The 19,686-nt window shown below is 34.5% G+C and overlaps 1 protein-coding gene across 1 annotated transcript; it reads right to left on the bottom strand.

Moving 5' to 3' along the window:
* Window positions 1-4,075: 4,075 nt before the first annotated feature.
* LOC131069765 (transcription initiation factor TFIID subunit 15) lies at window positions 4,076-19,084 on the bottom strand. Its single transcript, XM_058005316.2, has 7 exons — window positions 18,849-19,084; window positions 12,132-12,295; window positions 11,594-11,976; window positions 11,210-11,401; window positions 10,954-11,037; window positions 5,165-5,246; window positions 4,076-5,048 (listed from the first exon to the last, which is right to left on the bottom strand). Exons 2-7 carry the CDS (start codon window positions 12,249-12,251, stop codon window positions 4,515-4,517), a joined length of 1,395 nt encoding a protein of 464 aa, XP_057861299.1. The 5' UTR covers window positions 12,252-12,295; window positions 18,849-19,084; the 3' UTR covers window positions 4,076-4,514.
* Between the last annotated feature and the right edge of the window lie 602 nt (window positions 19,085-19,686).

The raw sequence follows: 19,686 nt of genomic DNA, 5'->3' as shown, positions 1-19,686 counted from the left end.
AGGCATGAGTGAGAATCGATCAACATTTATACTGCTTTGAGTTTACTTTATTTTGGGTTTATGGAATGAACATGTGTGGAAGTAGAAGTCTGTGAGCTCTACATTTGAAATAGATCTTCAATAATATTCATTTCAGTCTTCATAGCATTCTTTTGTGTTGATGAATGAATGCGAAAGCCTTTCGCGCTTTCTGGTGAAAAGTGTTTTCATTTTTAAATTCTGCATAAAAATTCATTGTAAATCTCATGAGGAGCTGCCCTCTAATGCATAGGATGAACCTTAAATCGGTTCACCCAATTGTTGGTTCATTTGTTTTCCTTTCATAAAGGGGTGTGCAAGAGTCATATTGTAATTCTAATATAATTTAAAGAAAGGGGCAAATCCGTTAACCAACAAGTTGTTTGTTGTTTTCATTTTGGGTGAGTAGTTCTTTTGATGATGTTTTTATGTAAATAGATTTTAGGATCCCATTGAAACCTATCTAACGTTTAATAAAAAACATAAGGGATATGTGTCATGTGTTAGCATGTCAATCAATCAATCAATATGTTATAATCATGCACATAAGAACCTAATGAACACCCCAGTTGACATGTTTCATCATGAAAAGTAACATAAGAAGATGCCAAATACTAAAAATGGTGTAAGTCATACAACCATGATACCATGTTCTATCATTCAACCATTTTTTGTTAAAATTTGTGCTTGATTGTACCTAGCTCTTAACTTTGTTCCATATTTTGTTGTAACAACCATGATTTTATACACCATCATCAATATCCCTCATTCAATTCCAAGAATGACTATTAGTTGTCCTATATCACAAATTTTGATAAATGCTCCTTTTATTCTAAGTAAAACCATAATGATTCATCCTTCAATTCATGTGTGTATCCATAATTAGTGTTGCCTTGATGTGTAGTACCATGCCTTCAAGATGGAAATGACTATATATTGTACTTTTTTCACCAACTCCATATCTTTCTTCAATTTAGTTTTTCAACATTTTTAGCTACTTATTCTTTTGTCTATTGCTGAAGTGTGCCTTATCTCTCTATCATTTTATTCATTGTCTACACGTTCTTATAATCCTCCTATACATTCCTATTTAGCTCCATTAATTTGATCTACTTAATCTTTTCTTTTGCCCACATCACATGTAATATCTTGTCAAAAAAAAAAAAACATATATCAAAGCTTCACTAGCTTCTTTTGCACATTACTATTGGTTGTTCCCAAAGTCTCTAATTAAGAATATTCAAGAACCCAGCTATATCCAAAATATTAAAAAATTTAAATCAAAATATATATTATTAATTGCAAGCTTCAAACTTTCAAAATTTTCAATAATATATCTTATATGTATTTGAGGCTTCTTAGATGCATTTATGCTAATAGTTAGAATTTATGACTACAATAATTCTTATGAATGCATCCATGAAATTAAAATAGTAAATCTCCCTTCCTCGAGATAAACTAAATGTCCAATTATCCTTTCTCTCCTTCCTTCATGTCATTTGTTTCATTTTGGCTCTCATCTAAAAACAAATTCTTCCTCTCACTAAAAGAAGATACGACTTTATTCGATGGCCAATAGAATTTTATTCATCACATTATAGATTGAGAATAAGCCATTTTGAATTAGAACCACCAATTTACATAATTAGCACTTCCATCAAAATTAAGAACTATTACGAAAACAAGTGTTTTTTAAATCTTTCAATTATCATCTTTTCTACCATTAATCTAATAATGAAACAATATAGAAATGTAGATATGAACATTTTTAGTCACAGCTAGCTTGTAAAATATAAAAAATCTTAGTCTAATTCATACTTTAAAAAAATCATAATTACAAGATCATTTTAAAATCACCTTCTTTAAATATTGAATCTCTATTATGACCAACTTTTAAAAATCTAACAAAATGATATATCCAATTAATCTAATATCACTTTAATTAGTTACCAATACGAGATGAAAAACCTTCCACTAGTTTTTATTTAAAAACTGCCCTAGAAGTACATGTATAATTAAATTAAAAATATGTGCCACATATAGAAATATCCCTCGATAATTATAAAATCATACCCCAAGCACAATAATTGAGTTTCATGTTCCTAATTCAAAACATCAAAGTTGGTTTGCCTCGTATATCATCAATTTTAGCTGGAAATGCTGACCTCGGGCTTATTTCCAACATAGATTTATACATACCAAAGATTTAATAAAATTCGAACTTCCTACGAACTGATCCCTCTACTTAAGGCTGAAGGAATCCACACCAGAATTGAATTAAACATTAAAATTCCTAGTAATTTGTTTTCCGTAGCTTCCAAATCTTGGAAGTCCTACAGATCGCTTGTATTTCTACAAACCTTAAAATCTCTTGTATTTCAACATAACCCACTAATTTTCCAAGGCACAGTTGAAGACAAGGCGCTAGTCTTATGCAAGAATTTATCTCCAACTTCAACTCGAGTAAGACAATTGCTGAGTCATGGAATGAGAACTTGAATTAAGAGATCGTATTGCTATCCCTATCAGATTGTACCTAGTTTAAATCATTAAAAAACTTAACCTATAACTGTTTTGGTCTTGCTCTTGGCTTGGCATCACTATTAGATTGTACATAAGAAGCCACAGATGAACCTGATTCTAGTTGCTTTTACAGAGTGAGCAGGATTTTACAATTTGTTCATAACTTTATGATATTTACTCTCAATAAGCAAATCTATTTCACATTTTGTTTTTTAATGTAAACTAAGCTATTTGAAACTACAATTTGCTCACCCTTAAACTAGCTAATGCAAGAAGTATACTGAATGGAGTGCTCTAGTCTCCATCCCTTGCATGGCACCTAAAATAGATTCGCAAAGATATTCAAGGACATTAAAACTGCTTTTGCTCCTCCAAGTACTGTCAAGAACATACTGGACAGGGCTAAATATCAACATAACACAAAGATACACGAGGGGAGAACAGGATGGGAAGGGGCACACTTTCATTCTGCTGCAATCAGCAGTATTTAGCACGTCTAGTGGGTCAGTGCAATTAGTCTTTAATAGCATGGTGCAGAAATTACCGGGGTAAACATAACTTACAATTTTTAAAATCCATTAATTCAGTTATTAAGAGACTAGGTCTAACAAGGATAAAACAACACGATATTCTAAATTAAAAGGCATCGCCTTGGTATACATTATATAAGCAGCATCAGCCAAACTCGTGTTTTTCATATTGGAGTTCATTCCAGAAGCTAAAAAGTAAATAGTGTATTAAACTGAAACTGAACTTACTATTGGAAACTAAACTGGCAGATCCTTATCCACACATTTCACTAGGATTCACAGCAACAAAAGCAGTTAGAAACTCTAAGCTTCAACTGTTATTACAAATTACAAAAATTATGTCTTTTGGACAAAGAGGAACAAAGCTTTCACTTTTCACCCAGAAGACCAGCTTGCTGACTAGAAGTAATGTTAATTGATAAGTCATGTAGCTGAATAAAACTTATCCATCGCAATTTCTCTTTTTTGAATCAGATCCCATTCAAAAACCAAATTAACCTTGGAGTTTGTTGAGCTTTGTTTATGACAAAGTAAATAAGTCCAAATAATGCTTAATGACATAAGAACAGGTGTGTTACATAGACACACACAAGACCATCCAATCCTTCAAACATTGTAATTTAACCTTCAGTGGCCCTAATCATAAAAATGGCTATTCAGTGCTTCTTTGCCACTCACACGACCTAACGCCAATTTAATGACTTTATAGATAGCATTTATACCATTTAATATTTGAACCTTTCGATCAGTTATAGAGTTGTTTTGGTTAGGTTTGTTCATGTTTCATACATTTTTTTAAAATAATAAGAATAGATCAAATAACTTCCACCCAAGATCAAATCTGCCATGACTAACATATACACAGTAATTTGCAGATATTCAAAGTGACCTACAAGTCGACCTCATAAAGTTACATTAAAAAGAAAAAGTAACCTGATGAAATCCAATCCACATAGGGCCAAACACATATTATAGAATCTAAAAATTAAGTGGAAAAAACAATCTATGACAACAAGATAGAAGATAATTATTATGCAATAGACAGATTCAAGATTGGAGAAAGTTCCTGAAGGATTCCATGATTTCAGATATCGTTTCAACAAATTGTTCATACATTTTGCAAACCCGCAAGCAAACATGAAAGATTTTTGACAGACAAAACTCATGAGACTCATGCAAGCATCAAACTGAACATTACCTATAATAAAGCTTGAAAATATTGCACCCCCCCCCCCCAGTGAACAAACTGATCCCTGAAAGAAAATGCTTTTCTCCAGATGAGTGATGCATATAGTAAACTGGAACATTATTTTCAAGAGATAAAAATAAGTTATAACTTTTGGTTGAGCACACTATAGGTGGAAAACTATAGAAACAATATCAGGAGCCATCAATACTTGCAAAAGTTAAACTCAAGGGACTAGACCAAAAAGCCTGAAAAATCTAGTAGGACCTCTCTGATTTGCGATCTCTTTCCCTTGAGTAATCTTTGTCTCTGTCACGATCATAATCATAGTCCCTCTCTCTGGAACGGTCATAATCACGACTCCTGTCTCGGTCACGGTCACGATCCTTCCCCCTTGATTTCTCCCTATCGCGTTCCCTGTCTCTATCTCTACTCCGTTCTCTTTCACGGTGACCATAATGATCCCTATCTGCACTTCTGCCTCTTTCATAATCATATCTACTATCTTTCTTATCTTGAGAACCATCTTTTACATAATAGCTGTCACTCCCTTCACCAGAATATCTATGGCCATTATATCCATCTCCATCCCTGCTCCTGCCTCGGTCCCTATCATGATAATCTCTTCCTCTGTCCCTGTTTTTCTCTCTTCCCTCCACCACACCCAAATCTGCATCATCCCAGCCTGCCTTTCCTACACCTGGCACAGTCTGATTGGTTTCATTCTGCTGCATTTTTGCACGAAACTTCTTCTTCAAATTACCAAACTCATCATACATCTCCCCATCATCCTGCCCCAAGAAAGTCAAAAGTGAGCATTAAAAAATCTTTTGTCAATCTAAAATCCAAAAAGCTTCTAAAAAGACCAAATGAAAATAAATTCGCTATTAACTTCAATAATCATTACCTCTTCAGCCTCTCGTCTCCTCCGCCTCGTCTCTTCAATCTCTGCTTCATCAAGTTCTTTGTAACCACCAGCCCGTCCTCCCCTAATAAATAACCAGAAAAAGTTAGAACTTCACAAATAAGCTTATACACGCGTGTTGGTATGTGTGGGTGCATGCCTGGGTAACCAATATTAGGTGCTTTAAAAGTTCAGTTAATACCATATAGCTAGAGGAATGGACTACAAAGGTTGTGAAATTTTGCAAGAAGATAGAAAGATTGACAAAGTTGCATCCAATTTGATATAATATTTATGTGACGAACCCAAAATATTGAACCACAATTGCCAAGAAGAGAATAGCAAGTCAAACAAGACATTAGAATCGAAAAAATAATCAATAGGCTCATAACATAAGGCCTGATATGCCATGATAATAACCCATCATAACAAAATTACAGCCATTAACTGCATGAGTTAGAATATATATCATATATCATACAATGATGCTGTAAAATAGTGTACCAGCCTATTTATGAAAATCCAAATCTAGATACAGAAATTACAATGGCATATATGTAATGAAACTTATTGCAATCTAGATGAGCAAAATCCTAGTTATGATAACAAATAAAAAATTGGAGAATTGCCGTCTAAAACTAATATATAAGCCATCTAATCAGCTTAAGTAACAATATATGCAATCTGAAACAAAGATTCAAAAGAATTGGTACAGGATTCTTAAATGAATCTACTGTTGTAGGATCTTCTCTTCTGCTGAGTCAAAAAATTAAAGAATATCTCAAAACTGAAAACATCAAAGAATCAAACGAAAATGGTATTTAGATCCAATCTCATAGCAGGCTCGAGATCTTAAAAAGAAATGTTCCTCATCTTCAGTTTTTTATTACAAACTTCAAAGATGATTCAAAGTTATAAATATACATGGACTAACTGAAATATTAATTAAATAATTTACTATACCTTCATATCACAATGGCTGCATTCTTCATCCAGAAATAAAATTAAAAAAATATGGGTAAAATAAAAGACTGGTTAAAATGCATTATATATAGCTGCTCTTGAATGACTCAAATCTGAGAAAATTAATAAGATGTTCCCTTTCTATTCTCCAACTCGCAACAAGAAACCAATCTATGCATTAAACATATGGACTATATCTAAATTTCTCATCAACAAGTAAAAAGCTAAAAATGAGTATTTGCCTTGATCAACATGCAATTTTCATATAATGGAGCCTATAATGACAGCATAAAACATAGCTTCTCTGTGTCAAAAACCAAAACAAACAACAGTAGCTTAAGGATATTGGCTGTCTAAGCACCAACTAGCAAACCTCACCAAATTTCTGAAAGACAAATATAGATATACGTATTAATGAGAACATTTCAACAGGCATATGTACGCTAATACCTGAAAAGTTTCACCCAAAGGCATGTGACAATAAGGACTTTCAGTGAACATTTGTGCATATTCACATGTGTCCATGCATTAGAAAAACTGTGGTGCTCCATAAGGATGCATCCTTGGGGATCCAAGTGCCATCCCCAATGTCCAAAGGAAATGGGTACTTCAAGGGGAATTCCTCTTTTTCCAGGACAGTATAGCCTGCATTGTTTGGTGAATAAAAAAAAGGTAACCTTTTAAGCAAAACATGCTTAAAATCTCTAAAAGCTAAAAGGCAGAGGATTATTATTACAATTTCAGTAAATTGTATTTACTCTTTAAATTCTCAGTTTCTTTTAATCTGGTTAAGTTATTTTTATAGCTGTCCATCTGCCATCCCCAAAATTAGAAGAGTTTCAGCTGTCTCTGAACTGCATCCATCTGTCCACCCATCCCAGAAACTGAGACATTTGAAAAAAAGATGTCTACATGATTAAAAATATTACCAAGAAAAATTGGCAAAAGCAAAATTTCATCCACATTGAAAACATAGTTACGACACATAAATGAAGCATTATTATTATCAAATATAAACTTTGGAAACAAAAGTGAAATTTTAACTAGATTAGTTAGGTGCAATCAGTAAACACTTAAGAAGGAAAAACTAAAAAGTGGTTAGAGAAAGCTAGGTATTTTTCTGGAGTATTTATTCAATGAGAGATAAACCATAATAGAGAATAAACTTGCAAACAAAATGCAATTCATGAGCGTTAATTTTGCTAATGAGAAATTACAACAGATATACATTCCAAATTTCCCAAGAATAGACAATGTGGAAAAACAAAAAGATAATCATATCGTAAGTTGTAATATTGACAGCTAACAATAAGAAAATAATATCCTAATTAGGCCTCCCTAATTAACATGAGATAATATATGGAATATCATAATTATGATAAACATGTCAAAATTATTAACCAATACACTAACACTCCCCTCCCCCTCCCCCCCCCCCCCCTTGTGTACAACTTAGGGAGGCTACACACTTAAAAGAAAAGATAAATTTCAACAACAAGGCCTGATCAAGTACCCATTTACAAACATAGATCTCTCAGATAACGGGAGTAAAAGAGAATAACCTTGTGGGAGAAAACTCCCCTCCAAAAAATAGAAAACAAAAAGTATGTACAACCCCAAAGCATCCCCCACAAAAAAGAGAAGGATGGAAACCCATGCAAGGCAATGCTCCTACCCAAAACAGAAATAAGAAGAGAGACTATGCAGACCCCCCTCAGGTTGTCTAGTAAATGCTTGAAACTGGATGCTCAATATGACCCACAAATGCTGAACAACGTTTCTTCCCTTGAGAAGAAACAAAACTGCAAATATGTGTAAAATATCTTCCCATTCCAAATAGAAATATGCCGTAAGAAGGACGAATGTCTTTGAATTCTGCACATGATCCAAAGACGACAAAGATTTCTCCAAATGTTGCTCAAAGGACTCCAATCCACTATCAAACTGTGACAAAAGAAGAGGATGAAGCACAATCACATTCAAAAATCCGACACTTTGATTAAAAATTTTGGCAAAAAGAAAAAACAAATTCTTTAGGCAAGAAAAACAAATCGGTAGTGGTTGGCTAGCAAGGCCTGGCTGGGAAACACTTTTGGCGGACAGATAGGCTGTAAAGCCAATGATGGTGGAGCTTTTTTTTTGCAGCAAGGTGAAGCCACCCAAGCAAAGGCAGCAGACTTAAACACCCTGTGGTAGATTGGAACCATGGGCTAAACAACCCATATGACTAGGTGTTGATTTTTCAAAAAACATCCTAACATGTCCCTCAAACTGCAGGAATGATGAAAGCACCCATCAGATTAGAAATATTGCCCAAAAAACCCTTGCCATTGTACATAGGGTAAATACCACCAGATATCATGAAACTATGCTAAAACAATGAAAACTGCAAATTTAAATTAAATGCCAACAAATTAAAGTATGTCAAGTAAACCAAAAATACAGCCAAAAAATTGGAGAAAATCAGTGACAGAGAAGCAAAACAACACTAATAGTGTATGGAGCAATACGGTATGCATATGGATTCTGTATAGATGTATGAAAACTTTCACATAAAAATCAAAACCCACAAAAAATACCTCAATTTTCTAGACTGTGATTTCAATGTTTGGACAGACAATCCTCAGATTTTGATACCTTTTGGACTCGCCTGTGAAATCATTTTCACTCCACGATGCACCAATTACAACCTCCTGGCTAAAACTCTCAAAAAAGAAAAGCATGACATTGGATACCATGTTAGTTCCAAGAATTCTTCTGGAGTATTTCTTCTACAAAAAAAGAAAAGCATAACATTGGGTAAACTTGCAATCATAAACATTAGTTTCCCGAATGAGAAATTGCACCGTATATACATTCCACATTTGCCAAGAATAGACAAACTGTAAAGGCAATCTTATAATAAGTTATAAGATTGACAACTCATAATAGAAAACTAATATCCTAATTACGACTCTTTAATTAACTTAAGATAATACATGCAATGACATACTTACGATAAAAAAGTCCAAAGTATTAAATATTACACTAACCAAAAGGTCATGTGGTTAGAGGTTCTCTTTCACAGCAAAATGTTGATGAAATTCAAGCTGCCAACTGTCAATAGTGGCATGTCTACTTTGATTTCAATTTTGCATATATGACATAATGATTTGACGCTGTTGGATGGTCCTTTTTTCCTACCTTTCAAAGATTATCTTTTATTTTGTTTGCATTATTTGGTTCTTTGGGGAAGGAGAGTATAAGCCATTCCAACATGGATGTCCTAGCTACATCTAAGACAGGTTGGTTGCATGCAGTTCCCACCTTAGTATACGTGAGGAAGAGACACTCGTGTTCTTTATGTTTTTAAGGCTGGATATTTTTCCTTAAGCGACATAGTTGTCAAACATCATTGTGTAAAAGAAACTGTATACCAGGGGCAGGACACTTCTAAAGCATGTTCAAGAATTGCTGCAAAAGAATAATGTCACTGAGATTTGACACCCATCATAGGCAACTTTTGGCATTTTATACATATTTTATGGCTTGCAAAAGAGTGTGCACATTAAGGAGGATGAGATTCGTTTCAGACAAGTCATAAAATTGAGAAACATTTTTAAATAAGAGAAAAGTTGGCCCAGAGGTGTACACATCATGGTGACTCAAGGAACACAGAGGAAAGAAGCAAAAGTCAAGATTACAATCTACAATAATTTTGATTCTTCACTAGAAGAAAATGTATTTTGATTATATAATAAGCAAGGATACCTAAGGCTAATATTATCTATGCAGGCTAGTCATAGAAGCAATAGAGCAAACTACACAAATAATCGATCACATTTGAATTATGTAGTGATTATAATTCATTGTAATGCTAAAACATCTAGAATAGCAGTAATTGCAAGATTACTCTTATTAAAATAGCAGACAACAGAGCAACCTGAATTCCTTCCTAACACAAATACAGGATCACAGTATCATACTCTTCTTTTGGATCCTATCAGAAATCATTAAAGGGAATAAATGACATTGTCAGTAATATAAAATGCATCCAGCATCTCCAAGCAAATACGGTAATAGGAATCTCAGAGTCAAATTGCAGGAGTTTAGTTTAGTTCCATAAATGCATAGTATAGCACTAGCTAAAAAATATAACATTATTAAGAATAAATCTTGAACTGATGCAACTAGAATAAAGACAATCACAGGTTAAAAGTTAGATAAAATTTAAATAGCTACATGATACTGTAACAATATTGCAGACAATGGATAAATCTGATGATGGTTCATGGAGTATGATCTGAAATGTCAATGCCAACAAAATACACAGCTTTTCAAGAAGCTTTAATTACTCACATGAACTGTGCAAAAACCTCAGATTCTTAATAGGTCAGCCTACTCTCTCCATCACCACAAACAATTCACATATATGCGAAGCTTTAAGAACATAAACCAACATTAGCCTTTGAAGCCCACTCAAATTCTTCTAAAGGATTTTGGCATCATTATTAATCCATCCTACAGCTCAAGGAGTACAACTAGTTTAATCAAACACCAATCAGTATTGTATGAACTTAACACATGCCTGAGATTGCAATCCTTGTGTACGGCTCTAACCCTGAAATTTTTTTAAAGAGATGCAACAAACATTGATATCTACATTCACTAAGCAATTCAATAACCACTGAATGTGATTTTCATTCTCTATAAAGGATTTATTGTAATGCATAAATGATATATAGTTAAAGCTGAATGATCTCTAGCTTTTCCCTCCAGTCACCACCTAAGGCATTTTAAACCTAAATTTTACATGTCACAAGTACTGGATGATACGATTATTCGTTTACCTTACTCCACCTTCATTGTGGCCAGGTTTAGAAGTATTGCAAACATTGCACTTAGTTCTCTTAGCCCAGTTGACATTACCACACCTGGAAAACAGAACAAAGCACATAGGATAGCAGGAGAAACCATGAGAGTGAGAAACACAGAGAACAGTAAAGGTCAAAGCATGATAAATGTGAATGCTTGCTTTGGCAATTGCAAAAAACAAAATTGTTCAGACACTTGGATGGCAAGATTTTATTACCATGATGAACTTACATTGGGCATGGCCAATCATTAGGACCAAAAAGTCCCGGAGGACCACCTACTCCCCGTCCCCTGCCTGACTCGCTGTTACCTCGACCTCTGCCCCTTCCACCACCCATTCCACCAGCACCGGAGCTACCAGCAGGACGTGCAGTTCCACAACGGTTACAAACTCCACGAAATGCAAAATTCACATTGCCACAGCTGCCATGCAACAAAAAGAATACAGGATAAATTTCATTGCCAAAAAATTAAAAAATCATTGAGTGACACAACAGAAACAAAATCTTAGATAATGTATTCCTTGTAAATTAAAAAGAAAAATTAATGGTAAACCCAAAATCAAGTAAGGTTTAAGTGCCAGAATTCGCTGCTCACCAATGTCACATCACAGACCTTGTATTTGGACAAAGCCAGTCTCCTTCTTGTTGCCATGCTTTTCCAGCAGTTTCTCCCCGACCTCTTCCTCTTCCTCCTCCACCCCAGGCATCATTAGTATCATCCCCTAATCCACCAAGACTGTCTTCTGTTTGTGGCTCCTCAGCATTAGTCATATGTGGCACATCTAACTTTAGCGGTTGATCTGCGGGTTCTTTATTTTTACTCTCTGCAATGAAAACACCAATAATCCTCCCATGAAAATCTGTGTTATTAAACCATTCAACTGCAGCAGCTGCAGCATGCGGATCTTCATAAGTAACTGTTGCATCTCCCTTGGGCTCCTGTGAAATTTTGTCTTTGTATATCCATATCTTTGGACGACCTGTTCTTTTATCTTTCTGAAAGGCAAAGAAACAGTATCCTGGACTCATCAGACAACATATTCCAACTATATGACAGCAGAATCATCCATAAAGAAGGTTCTTATAGTTACTTAATCAAACTGTGCCAAACAAATTAATTACAGAAACAAAAGCAAAACAGTCTAGAATACCTTCAACAAACCAATAGTTCCAAAATGTTCTGCAAGTAATGTTTCATCAGTTCCAGGAGGCAGGTTGCATACATATATTGATGCAGTTGAGGGCACAACTGCTCCCATATGACCCATCATGCCAAATATCTCCTACTGCATTCCTTAACAATAACAAAACTTTCCTGCATTCAAGTATAGCAAGTTAAATGAATCTCCACTTGTTTAAACCTGTCATGTCAACTATTCCCTGCTATGTTTATTAATTATAAGAGAACAATTCCCACATGACCCATCATGTCAAATATCTCCTATGCATTCCTTAACAATAACAAAACTTTCCTGCATTCAAGTATACCAAGTTAAATGAGTCTCCACTTGTTTAAACCTTGTCATGTCACCTATTCCCAGCTATGTTTATTAATTATAAGAGAACCATTTGTGCAATCCACACTATGAGAAATATGAACACCTGCTTAGTTCCCAGGAACACCTCCCTTTCTCTAAGGGAAATAGAAAATACAACTCAGCTTCCAAATTCCAAAGGCATCTAAGCTCAGTTTTGCCCCAAATAAAAGCAAATTTATCAGCAAGAGTTTAGATTTGGCCGAGCAAGATTGATGTGGCTTAAAAAATATGATTCTAATTAGCAGAAGCATATTTTGCCTCAGATAAAAACTGATGTATCAGCAAAAATTAAGACTTCAATGTAAACAAACAAGATAGATAAGACTTAAAAATTATAATTCTGCTTATCATTGTTGTGTAAGTTTAAATAATTGAATAGGACAGAATTAAGAAAATTTTAAGAAAACCCAACAAGACGAGATGGAAGCAACAATTTTGAAGAACTGTCCCTAGTTTCCTAGTGAAACCTCCTCCAGAACACAATTTGAAATTTCAAGTGAATCTCCAGCTTTGAGAACACTCCTTCAAGGTGTGAAATACATCCCCAGATATTTCCAGACACATATTTAACCTCATGCCCTCCATGTTACTTGTTTATGTTTCTTCCTAGAGTGCCTAAAGTGCTGTTTTTCAGGTTAAAGAGTGGGGTGATAATTCTTTTCTGTTATATTAGAGTTAGGCTGTTTATTTTTTTATACACCTTTGTTGCTCACTCAAAGTTTAATAATATGCGAAATGCAAAAGAAACATTCCCTGATTTAAACAGTAGTTTTGTAATAATTTTATTTGTGTCGTTTACCATGTATTCAACAGCTTTTTACTCTACTAAATTTGAAAACCATTGTATGAATTGTGATGTTAAAAAGCATTCAAATGAAACACATCAGAAGCTACACCCTAGGTTGCACAAACAGAAGAACTTGAATAAGAAGAACAAACAAAAGAAGATCACGACCTCTCTTGAAGGCCAAAAGGTAGTTTTAAAGTAGATAAGAGCTTTAATTTGCACATCCCTTAATAAGAAGGTATGCCTGGATGGTGAAGAAGGGCAAGAGAAACATGAGCTCAACAAAAAATTTCCCATTTAGATTTAAATCAAGAGAGTAAAGTTAGATGCTCCCTTTGATACTTGTTCTCAAACTTATTTCATTTTTAGATAATTGGTAGAAAAAATAGCATTGGAATCATCTTAATCTATATAAATGCGGTTGAGTGAAAAAAGGAGGGAAAAAAATTATAACCAAATAATGCAGCTTGAAGTTTCGTGTAAATGAGCAGTTTCTTGATAAATCATTGTAAATATGATTCCTCTTGATGTGTGTGGTGTAGCGTTTGGTAGTCCATGCATGTATTATAGAAGTACAATTTATCATAGAAAGAACAATAAACACAATCTCATTAAAGCTAACAAGAACTTGACCATCCACACTTTGAAAACAACTCAAAAATCTCCTTGATAAGCATTCAAAATGGTGGAAGATTGATTAGTATTATTGGCAAGACTTCATCATTTCTAATGTTGAGCAAAACAAGTGCACAAAATGTTGAGTGTTCTTCAAGTTTAACTACTAATCAGAATTAGGAGAAAATGGAAGGGCATTGGAAAAAGTTTCAGGTTAGTCTGAAGAGGCTAACCCATGCGGCACAAAGTGATAACCAAGAGCCAAGGCTAACAAAGTGAATCACATCTCATCTAACAAATTGCCAAACTTTTGGTGGTCAAAATCCTTCTAATTGGAAAGACCTGATAAAAAATTGGTTTAATTTAGTCAAGTTTCAACTAAGTTAGTCAAGTTGGCTAACTTGGTCACTTGATATTCTCATCGAAGGTAAACTCTTATGTTAAAACAACTAGAAGACCTCTTCTGAAAATGTGTAATGTCCCCTTTTGGAATACACTTAAATCTTTCCGTAAAATCATAAGTTATAAGAGATATAGTTCATTAAAAATACAAACTTACCAATTAACAATTGTCTTTCCAACATTTGAAATATAATGCATAAGGCCAATTATTTCCATAAGGGTTAGTGTTCCAATAACTTATAAATGCATATATAATCAATTTCACTAATAATTAAATGGTATCTATATTCAAATCATGTAATATCCATTAAACTCTCTAATTTCTCTTCCAACAATCAACCATGCTATGGATTGGGGAAAACACGATAGGGTGCCCGGAGACTTTTCACCACAACTAAGCCCAAGGGCATGGAACATCCAACCAAGACAATTCCATCCAACTCAGAGTGGTGTGCTTACATTGTGGGAACCGGTCTGCTACACTCCTTATAATGCTTACTTATTAATACATAAAAAATTGTTTATTTCACTTCCCACGACCAACAATCATATGGGAATTGGAGAGGATAACACAAAGGGTGCCCGAGGCCATCCACAACTAAGCCCAAGGGCGCAGAGCATCCAACCAAGACAACTCAACCCCTTGGCCCACAAGTGGCAGGAACATCCAACCAAGACAATTCTATCCAACTTGGAGTGGCCTTCTCAGAGGGGAAACCCATATCTGCTCTGCCAAATGCACCTCCTTCCTCACCCACATATGATAGTTTTAGTGAGAATAAATAAATTAAGAATCTAGATTGATTAGCATTTCACATCATTAACTATACCAAATACATAAGAAATTGTATGCTAGACAATATCTTCATCATGCATACCACAGTATTTGCTATAAGACAAGATGGCTGTATTCTGAAATGCAGATTGCTTATATCAATACTGATCTGATTGAAATCCTTCATGATGTCCTTTGAGTGCCGATCTGCAACATGTATCCCTCAATTGGTAATGGAGGGTCATGTCCTTCCCATGGCCATGTCCCTCCTAAAAGTGGTGTCTCCTTTTAATCTGACTGTTGCCTCTTGACTTAATAAATCGCTGTCTTTTCTAAATTAATCCCATGCCTCTTCAGCCATCGCATCCTTTGGAAACTCTTCAGCCATTGCCTCCTTTGGAGATTACTTGTTCAACGATTCATTGATTTGTTAATACTACAGATTGAACTAAACCAAAAAATAAAAGGGTAGTGAGAGCTTCAACGGCAGTCCAGCACATCTCACTAGTTTGATTGCGGTTGAATCTGGCCCTGTTAAAATTAAACATGCAGAGTCGGCTCAACAATGGTTGAACATGTCACAAAAGACAACAGAGACAAGATATGTCTGGTCTCAAAGCTTCAAAACATTTCTAATCAATTCTTTTCAGTTACAAGGATCCTCTGGCTTCCTTTTCACCTCTTTTTGTGATTTATCCTTGTTAAAGAACCTCCAAGAAAGGTCATTGCAACTAGATTTTCTTTAGTGTCCATATCAAGTTAGTAGCTGTAAAGACTTACGTTCTTTCAAATCATGAGTCTTAGGGAGTTGTACAAAAGACTTTGGGAAGTGAGATGGCAGTGGAAAACTTGTATGGTCGAGGATATTGTTGATTTAGGAAAGCAAAGTCCTTGAAGGCCTTGCTTTAGAAGAAAAAAAAACTGTAACAGCTTGTGAGATAGTCTTGAGAAGAAAGAAAATCTCGCTTTGGGTTTCTTTGGAATCCTATCACTATTATCTTTCACTTTTATTTATGTTTGATGCTCTTTAATTATAGCTACATACTTGTTAACATTGCTCTTTGCTCTTAAAAACTCTCGAAAGCAGTTGGACATTAACAGACTTTTTGAATTTTTCCAAATTTCTGCGCATATAACAGAAATATTTTAGCCAATTCACATTACAGAAATATAGGATGTTTGTTGATGAATTAGTTAGTGGAGCCTACTCTAAATACGGATCAGAAATTGACAAGACAAATGAAATTGAATTGAAGGTATAGTCTGATGCAGCGAAACAACTGGACCAAGGAAGAATTCCTAAAAAAATCTGGACATCAATGAGCCCCATGGTATGTTCAGAACATGAAAACAAGGCCACCCAAACAGGCCTTCCCGAGGACAGAAGAAACAGAACACATGTGGCATGCGCCAAACAAATCAGTATACCTTCAGACACGTTCACCAGCCTTCAAATCTATCTATCCCAATATGAAAGACCTGGGAAACCAACTGCCCAGAATAGGTGAGGAAGCAACTCCCAAGGCATATGTTGACTTTTAACTCCACTAAACATCTGCAACAGTCTAATGTCATACAGTAAATATAAAATTGCATGCGAGAGCCAATGGCAGGTGTTTACAGCTGTTTACCAACTAGCAGCAGGGTGCATGAAGTGCACTTCTCAGCATGGTAGCAAAAAATTATTTTAAAAATAAATAAACAAACCAGAAGATAAAGATTTTTTCAAAAAATGCAGATTTGATCAGGGAAAAATCTGATTTTCAAAAAATGAAGAAAAAGGCCAGTGTGTGTGTGTGTGTGTGTGTGTGTGTGTGTATGAGAGAGTGAGAGAGAGAGAGAGAGAGAGAGAGAGAGAGGGAGAGAGAGATGCCATTTGTAAAACTTGAAGGCATTTTAAAAGCATAGATATAGAGAGCAAATAAAAATGAGAGTTTATCCAATGAATTGTGGAATATAGATTTTTTAATAATGAAACTTTAAAATTTGAAGGCATTTTAATAGCATGGAGAAGACAAGTCCGATACAGATAAGGAACTGGAACAAACTAGAAGTCCTGGCTAATATCTGCACCTCCATGAACCCCATGAACAGTTCACGGCAGCAAAATAACATCATTCAAATGGGTCCTCCTGAGAACAAAATAAACAGAAGAAATTTGGCTAGACAAAACCCATCATTATACATTCTGACACATCCACCGGGTTTCAAATCTATCCAAATATTACACATCTGAGAAGCCAACGACACTATACAGGCAAGTTACTTTCCTAAGCATTTGTGACAATCTTTTGCAATATACGAAAAATAAATATGTATGTGAGAGCCATTAGAAGGCATTTGCATGCTGTTTTGCAAATTGCAATAGAGAGTAGGTAGTGTAATTCTCGGTCAATATGTGTTTAGGATGCAGAGGAAGCTTGCAGATATCATAAAAACATGTCGTATATCACAATTACCTGGTAATGCTCCATAGTTTTGTCTTTCTTTGTAATCATACGTTTTGATGATTTGGAAAAAGGTACAACCCCACCTTTGCTGGAGATTTCACCAACAATAGAATTCTCAAAGGCAAACCTTGTGTTCAAACTAATGTGTATATGCTGCATCTTTTCTTTTCCATGCTTGTTCATCTCTTTCATTTACATTTATTTTTTCATCACTAAGGAAAACAGTGCAACTCTCCAATTTCATAAGCATAGCACTTAGGAACAAAATGTTTTGGGTTATTTCAGTCAAAAATAATTATTATCAACTGGTCAAATTGTTAGAATTAGAATTAGAAGAAGAAATAAACATGCATAAAATTACACTAAGACAACAGTTTGTGGTGCAGCATACATAATTTCCTTATCCAGCCGGCACAGTTAATCAAGTATGGTACTTTATCCAGATTTTTCAATCACTGCTGCCACCAAGTAACAGCAAGCAACCGAACTATAATGACGATACAAGGAAAACTGCATTCAAAAGGCCTAATCCCTTAAGCTTCCTTAATAGCTCCAAACCAAGGAATACAAAATTTGAACAACATATATTCAACACACATTTTCCAGAAGCTTCGAGTGATGACTATTCTTGTAAGAGTCTCTGTTCCAGTAAAGTATAGACGGTATTGGGACAAAGCCCGTGAGAAGACCTAACATGCCGAGGTTTGCATGGTAACCAGGTCGTGAAACTTAAAAACTGCGTTTACCTCTACTTTAAAAAAAACAGTATCAGCATAATGTATAAATCTTAAAAAATGGATGCGAAAGAAAATCTCAATGCAAACTCGTGAAAACCCACCAAACTTATGATAATACATCAAATATAATATAGTAAAGGGTGGGTTTAGAAAAACACTCAAACCTTCCATACCTTGCAGACAATTTTCCCTTGCAATAATAATATGAATGAACGAACGTTAATAACGGCCACATGGCCAAACAGCCTATGGGACCATCGGATAACCAACCACACGGCCTATATTTTTAAATGAATTAGAGATTGCAAGCCTTTGCTGAAACTGCAGGCATTTTTGGGCGCTTCAGAAGATTCAAAGAAGTTTACAAAAATGAGCCAACAACTCACAAAACCAGTCTGACCACGTTTCCTAGGGCTACTTAATTTGTCTATTTGTTTTGGACCGGAAATCCTACCGTAAATCTTAAGAAAACCGCATTCTGTACAAATCAGCAAGAGGATATAGAATATAAATAAATAAATGTATAAAAACTCATGTGAGTAAATAAAAGGTGTACGAGCTTACAGGATGAGATGAAAGATGGCCGATTTGATAAATTACAGGATTCTTTGAATTCGGAGATTCGATCCCCCGACCAGGTGAGACGATAAAAATCCACCGTTCTGTTACGAAACCCTCGAAGTGTTGAAAAACATATATGCAGTTTATATATTTAGTTCTTTATTTCAATCTGGTCATTCATCAAAAAAATAGTAGAAAATTAAATTAAAAGACAATTAGAAAGCTAAACCTAGATAAGTATTTTGAAAAACCTTCCATCGTGTGCTGTAATTTCTTTTAATTTGGTTGTGGTAAGGTTATAGTCTTCAATGGAATATTGACTTCAAAAATTCAGAAAAATACATAAAGTACTAAATATTGAATTTTATAAATAAGAGATGCATTGCAATTATATTTTTTGTTTTGATTTGGTGAATGTGGTTGGAAATAAGCCTAATATTAATTGGATAATGGAAATTGTACTATTTTTATTTTATTTTATTTTTTAAGAAAGTAATTATTAGTATGTAATTAGTTAGTATTTTTTTTTTAATTGTGGAAGAAAATTTAAGCAAATATATAGTTATATGGTTATGGTAAGATGAAATACAAATGTGATTGATAAATAATGGTAGATTTTAATTTTTGTAAACAACTAGAAAAGAATGTAGTTGATTAGATGTAGATATTGATAAGTTAGAGCAGTAAGGAGATGAATTTTCTCAAATTTTGGAGTTGTTGGCAATTCATGTATTATTGTATTGTGATTAAATGCAATAAGAGGGTAATGTTACATGTTTATAAATGTTATGTGATGCAATGAGCATATAGTAGTGGGGAGGTATATGATGTAAATTTTTTG

This window comes from Cryptomeria japonica, chromosome 6, assembly GCF_030272615.1.
Source record: "Cryptomeria japonica chromosome 6, Sugi_1.0, whole genome shotgun sequence".
Taxonomy (NCBI): Eukaryota; Viridiplantae; Streptophyta; class Pinopsida; order Cupressales; family Cupressaceae; genus Cryptomeria; species Cryptomeria japonica.
Note: the sequence above shows the minus strand (reverse complement) of the source record. Positions and strands in the feature narration are given on the sequence as shown.

Bases quoted from the DNA above. Each gene is read 5' to 3' on its own strand.
- LOC131069765 (XM_058005316.2), bottom strand. From the start codon at position 12,251: ATGATGGGTCATATGGGAGCAGTTGTGCCCTCAACTGCATCAATATAT. The intron at 11,977-12,131 runs GTATTCTAGACT...TTTGCCTTTCAG, and splicing joins GAACTATTGGTTTGTTGAAG to AAAGATAAAAGAACAGGTCG. The intron at 11,402-11,593 runs GTCTGTGATGTG...GTTGCATGGCAG, and splicing joins TGGCTTTGTCCAAATACAAG to CTGTGGCAATGTGAATTTTG.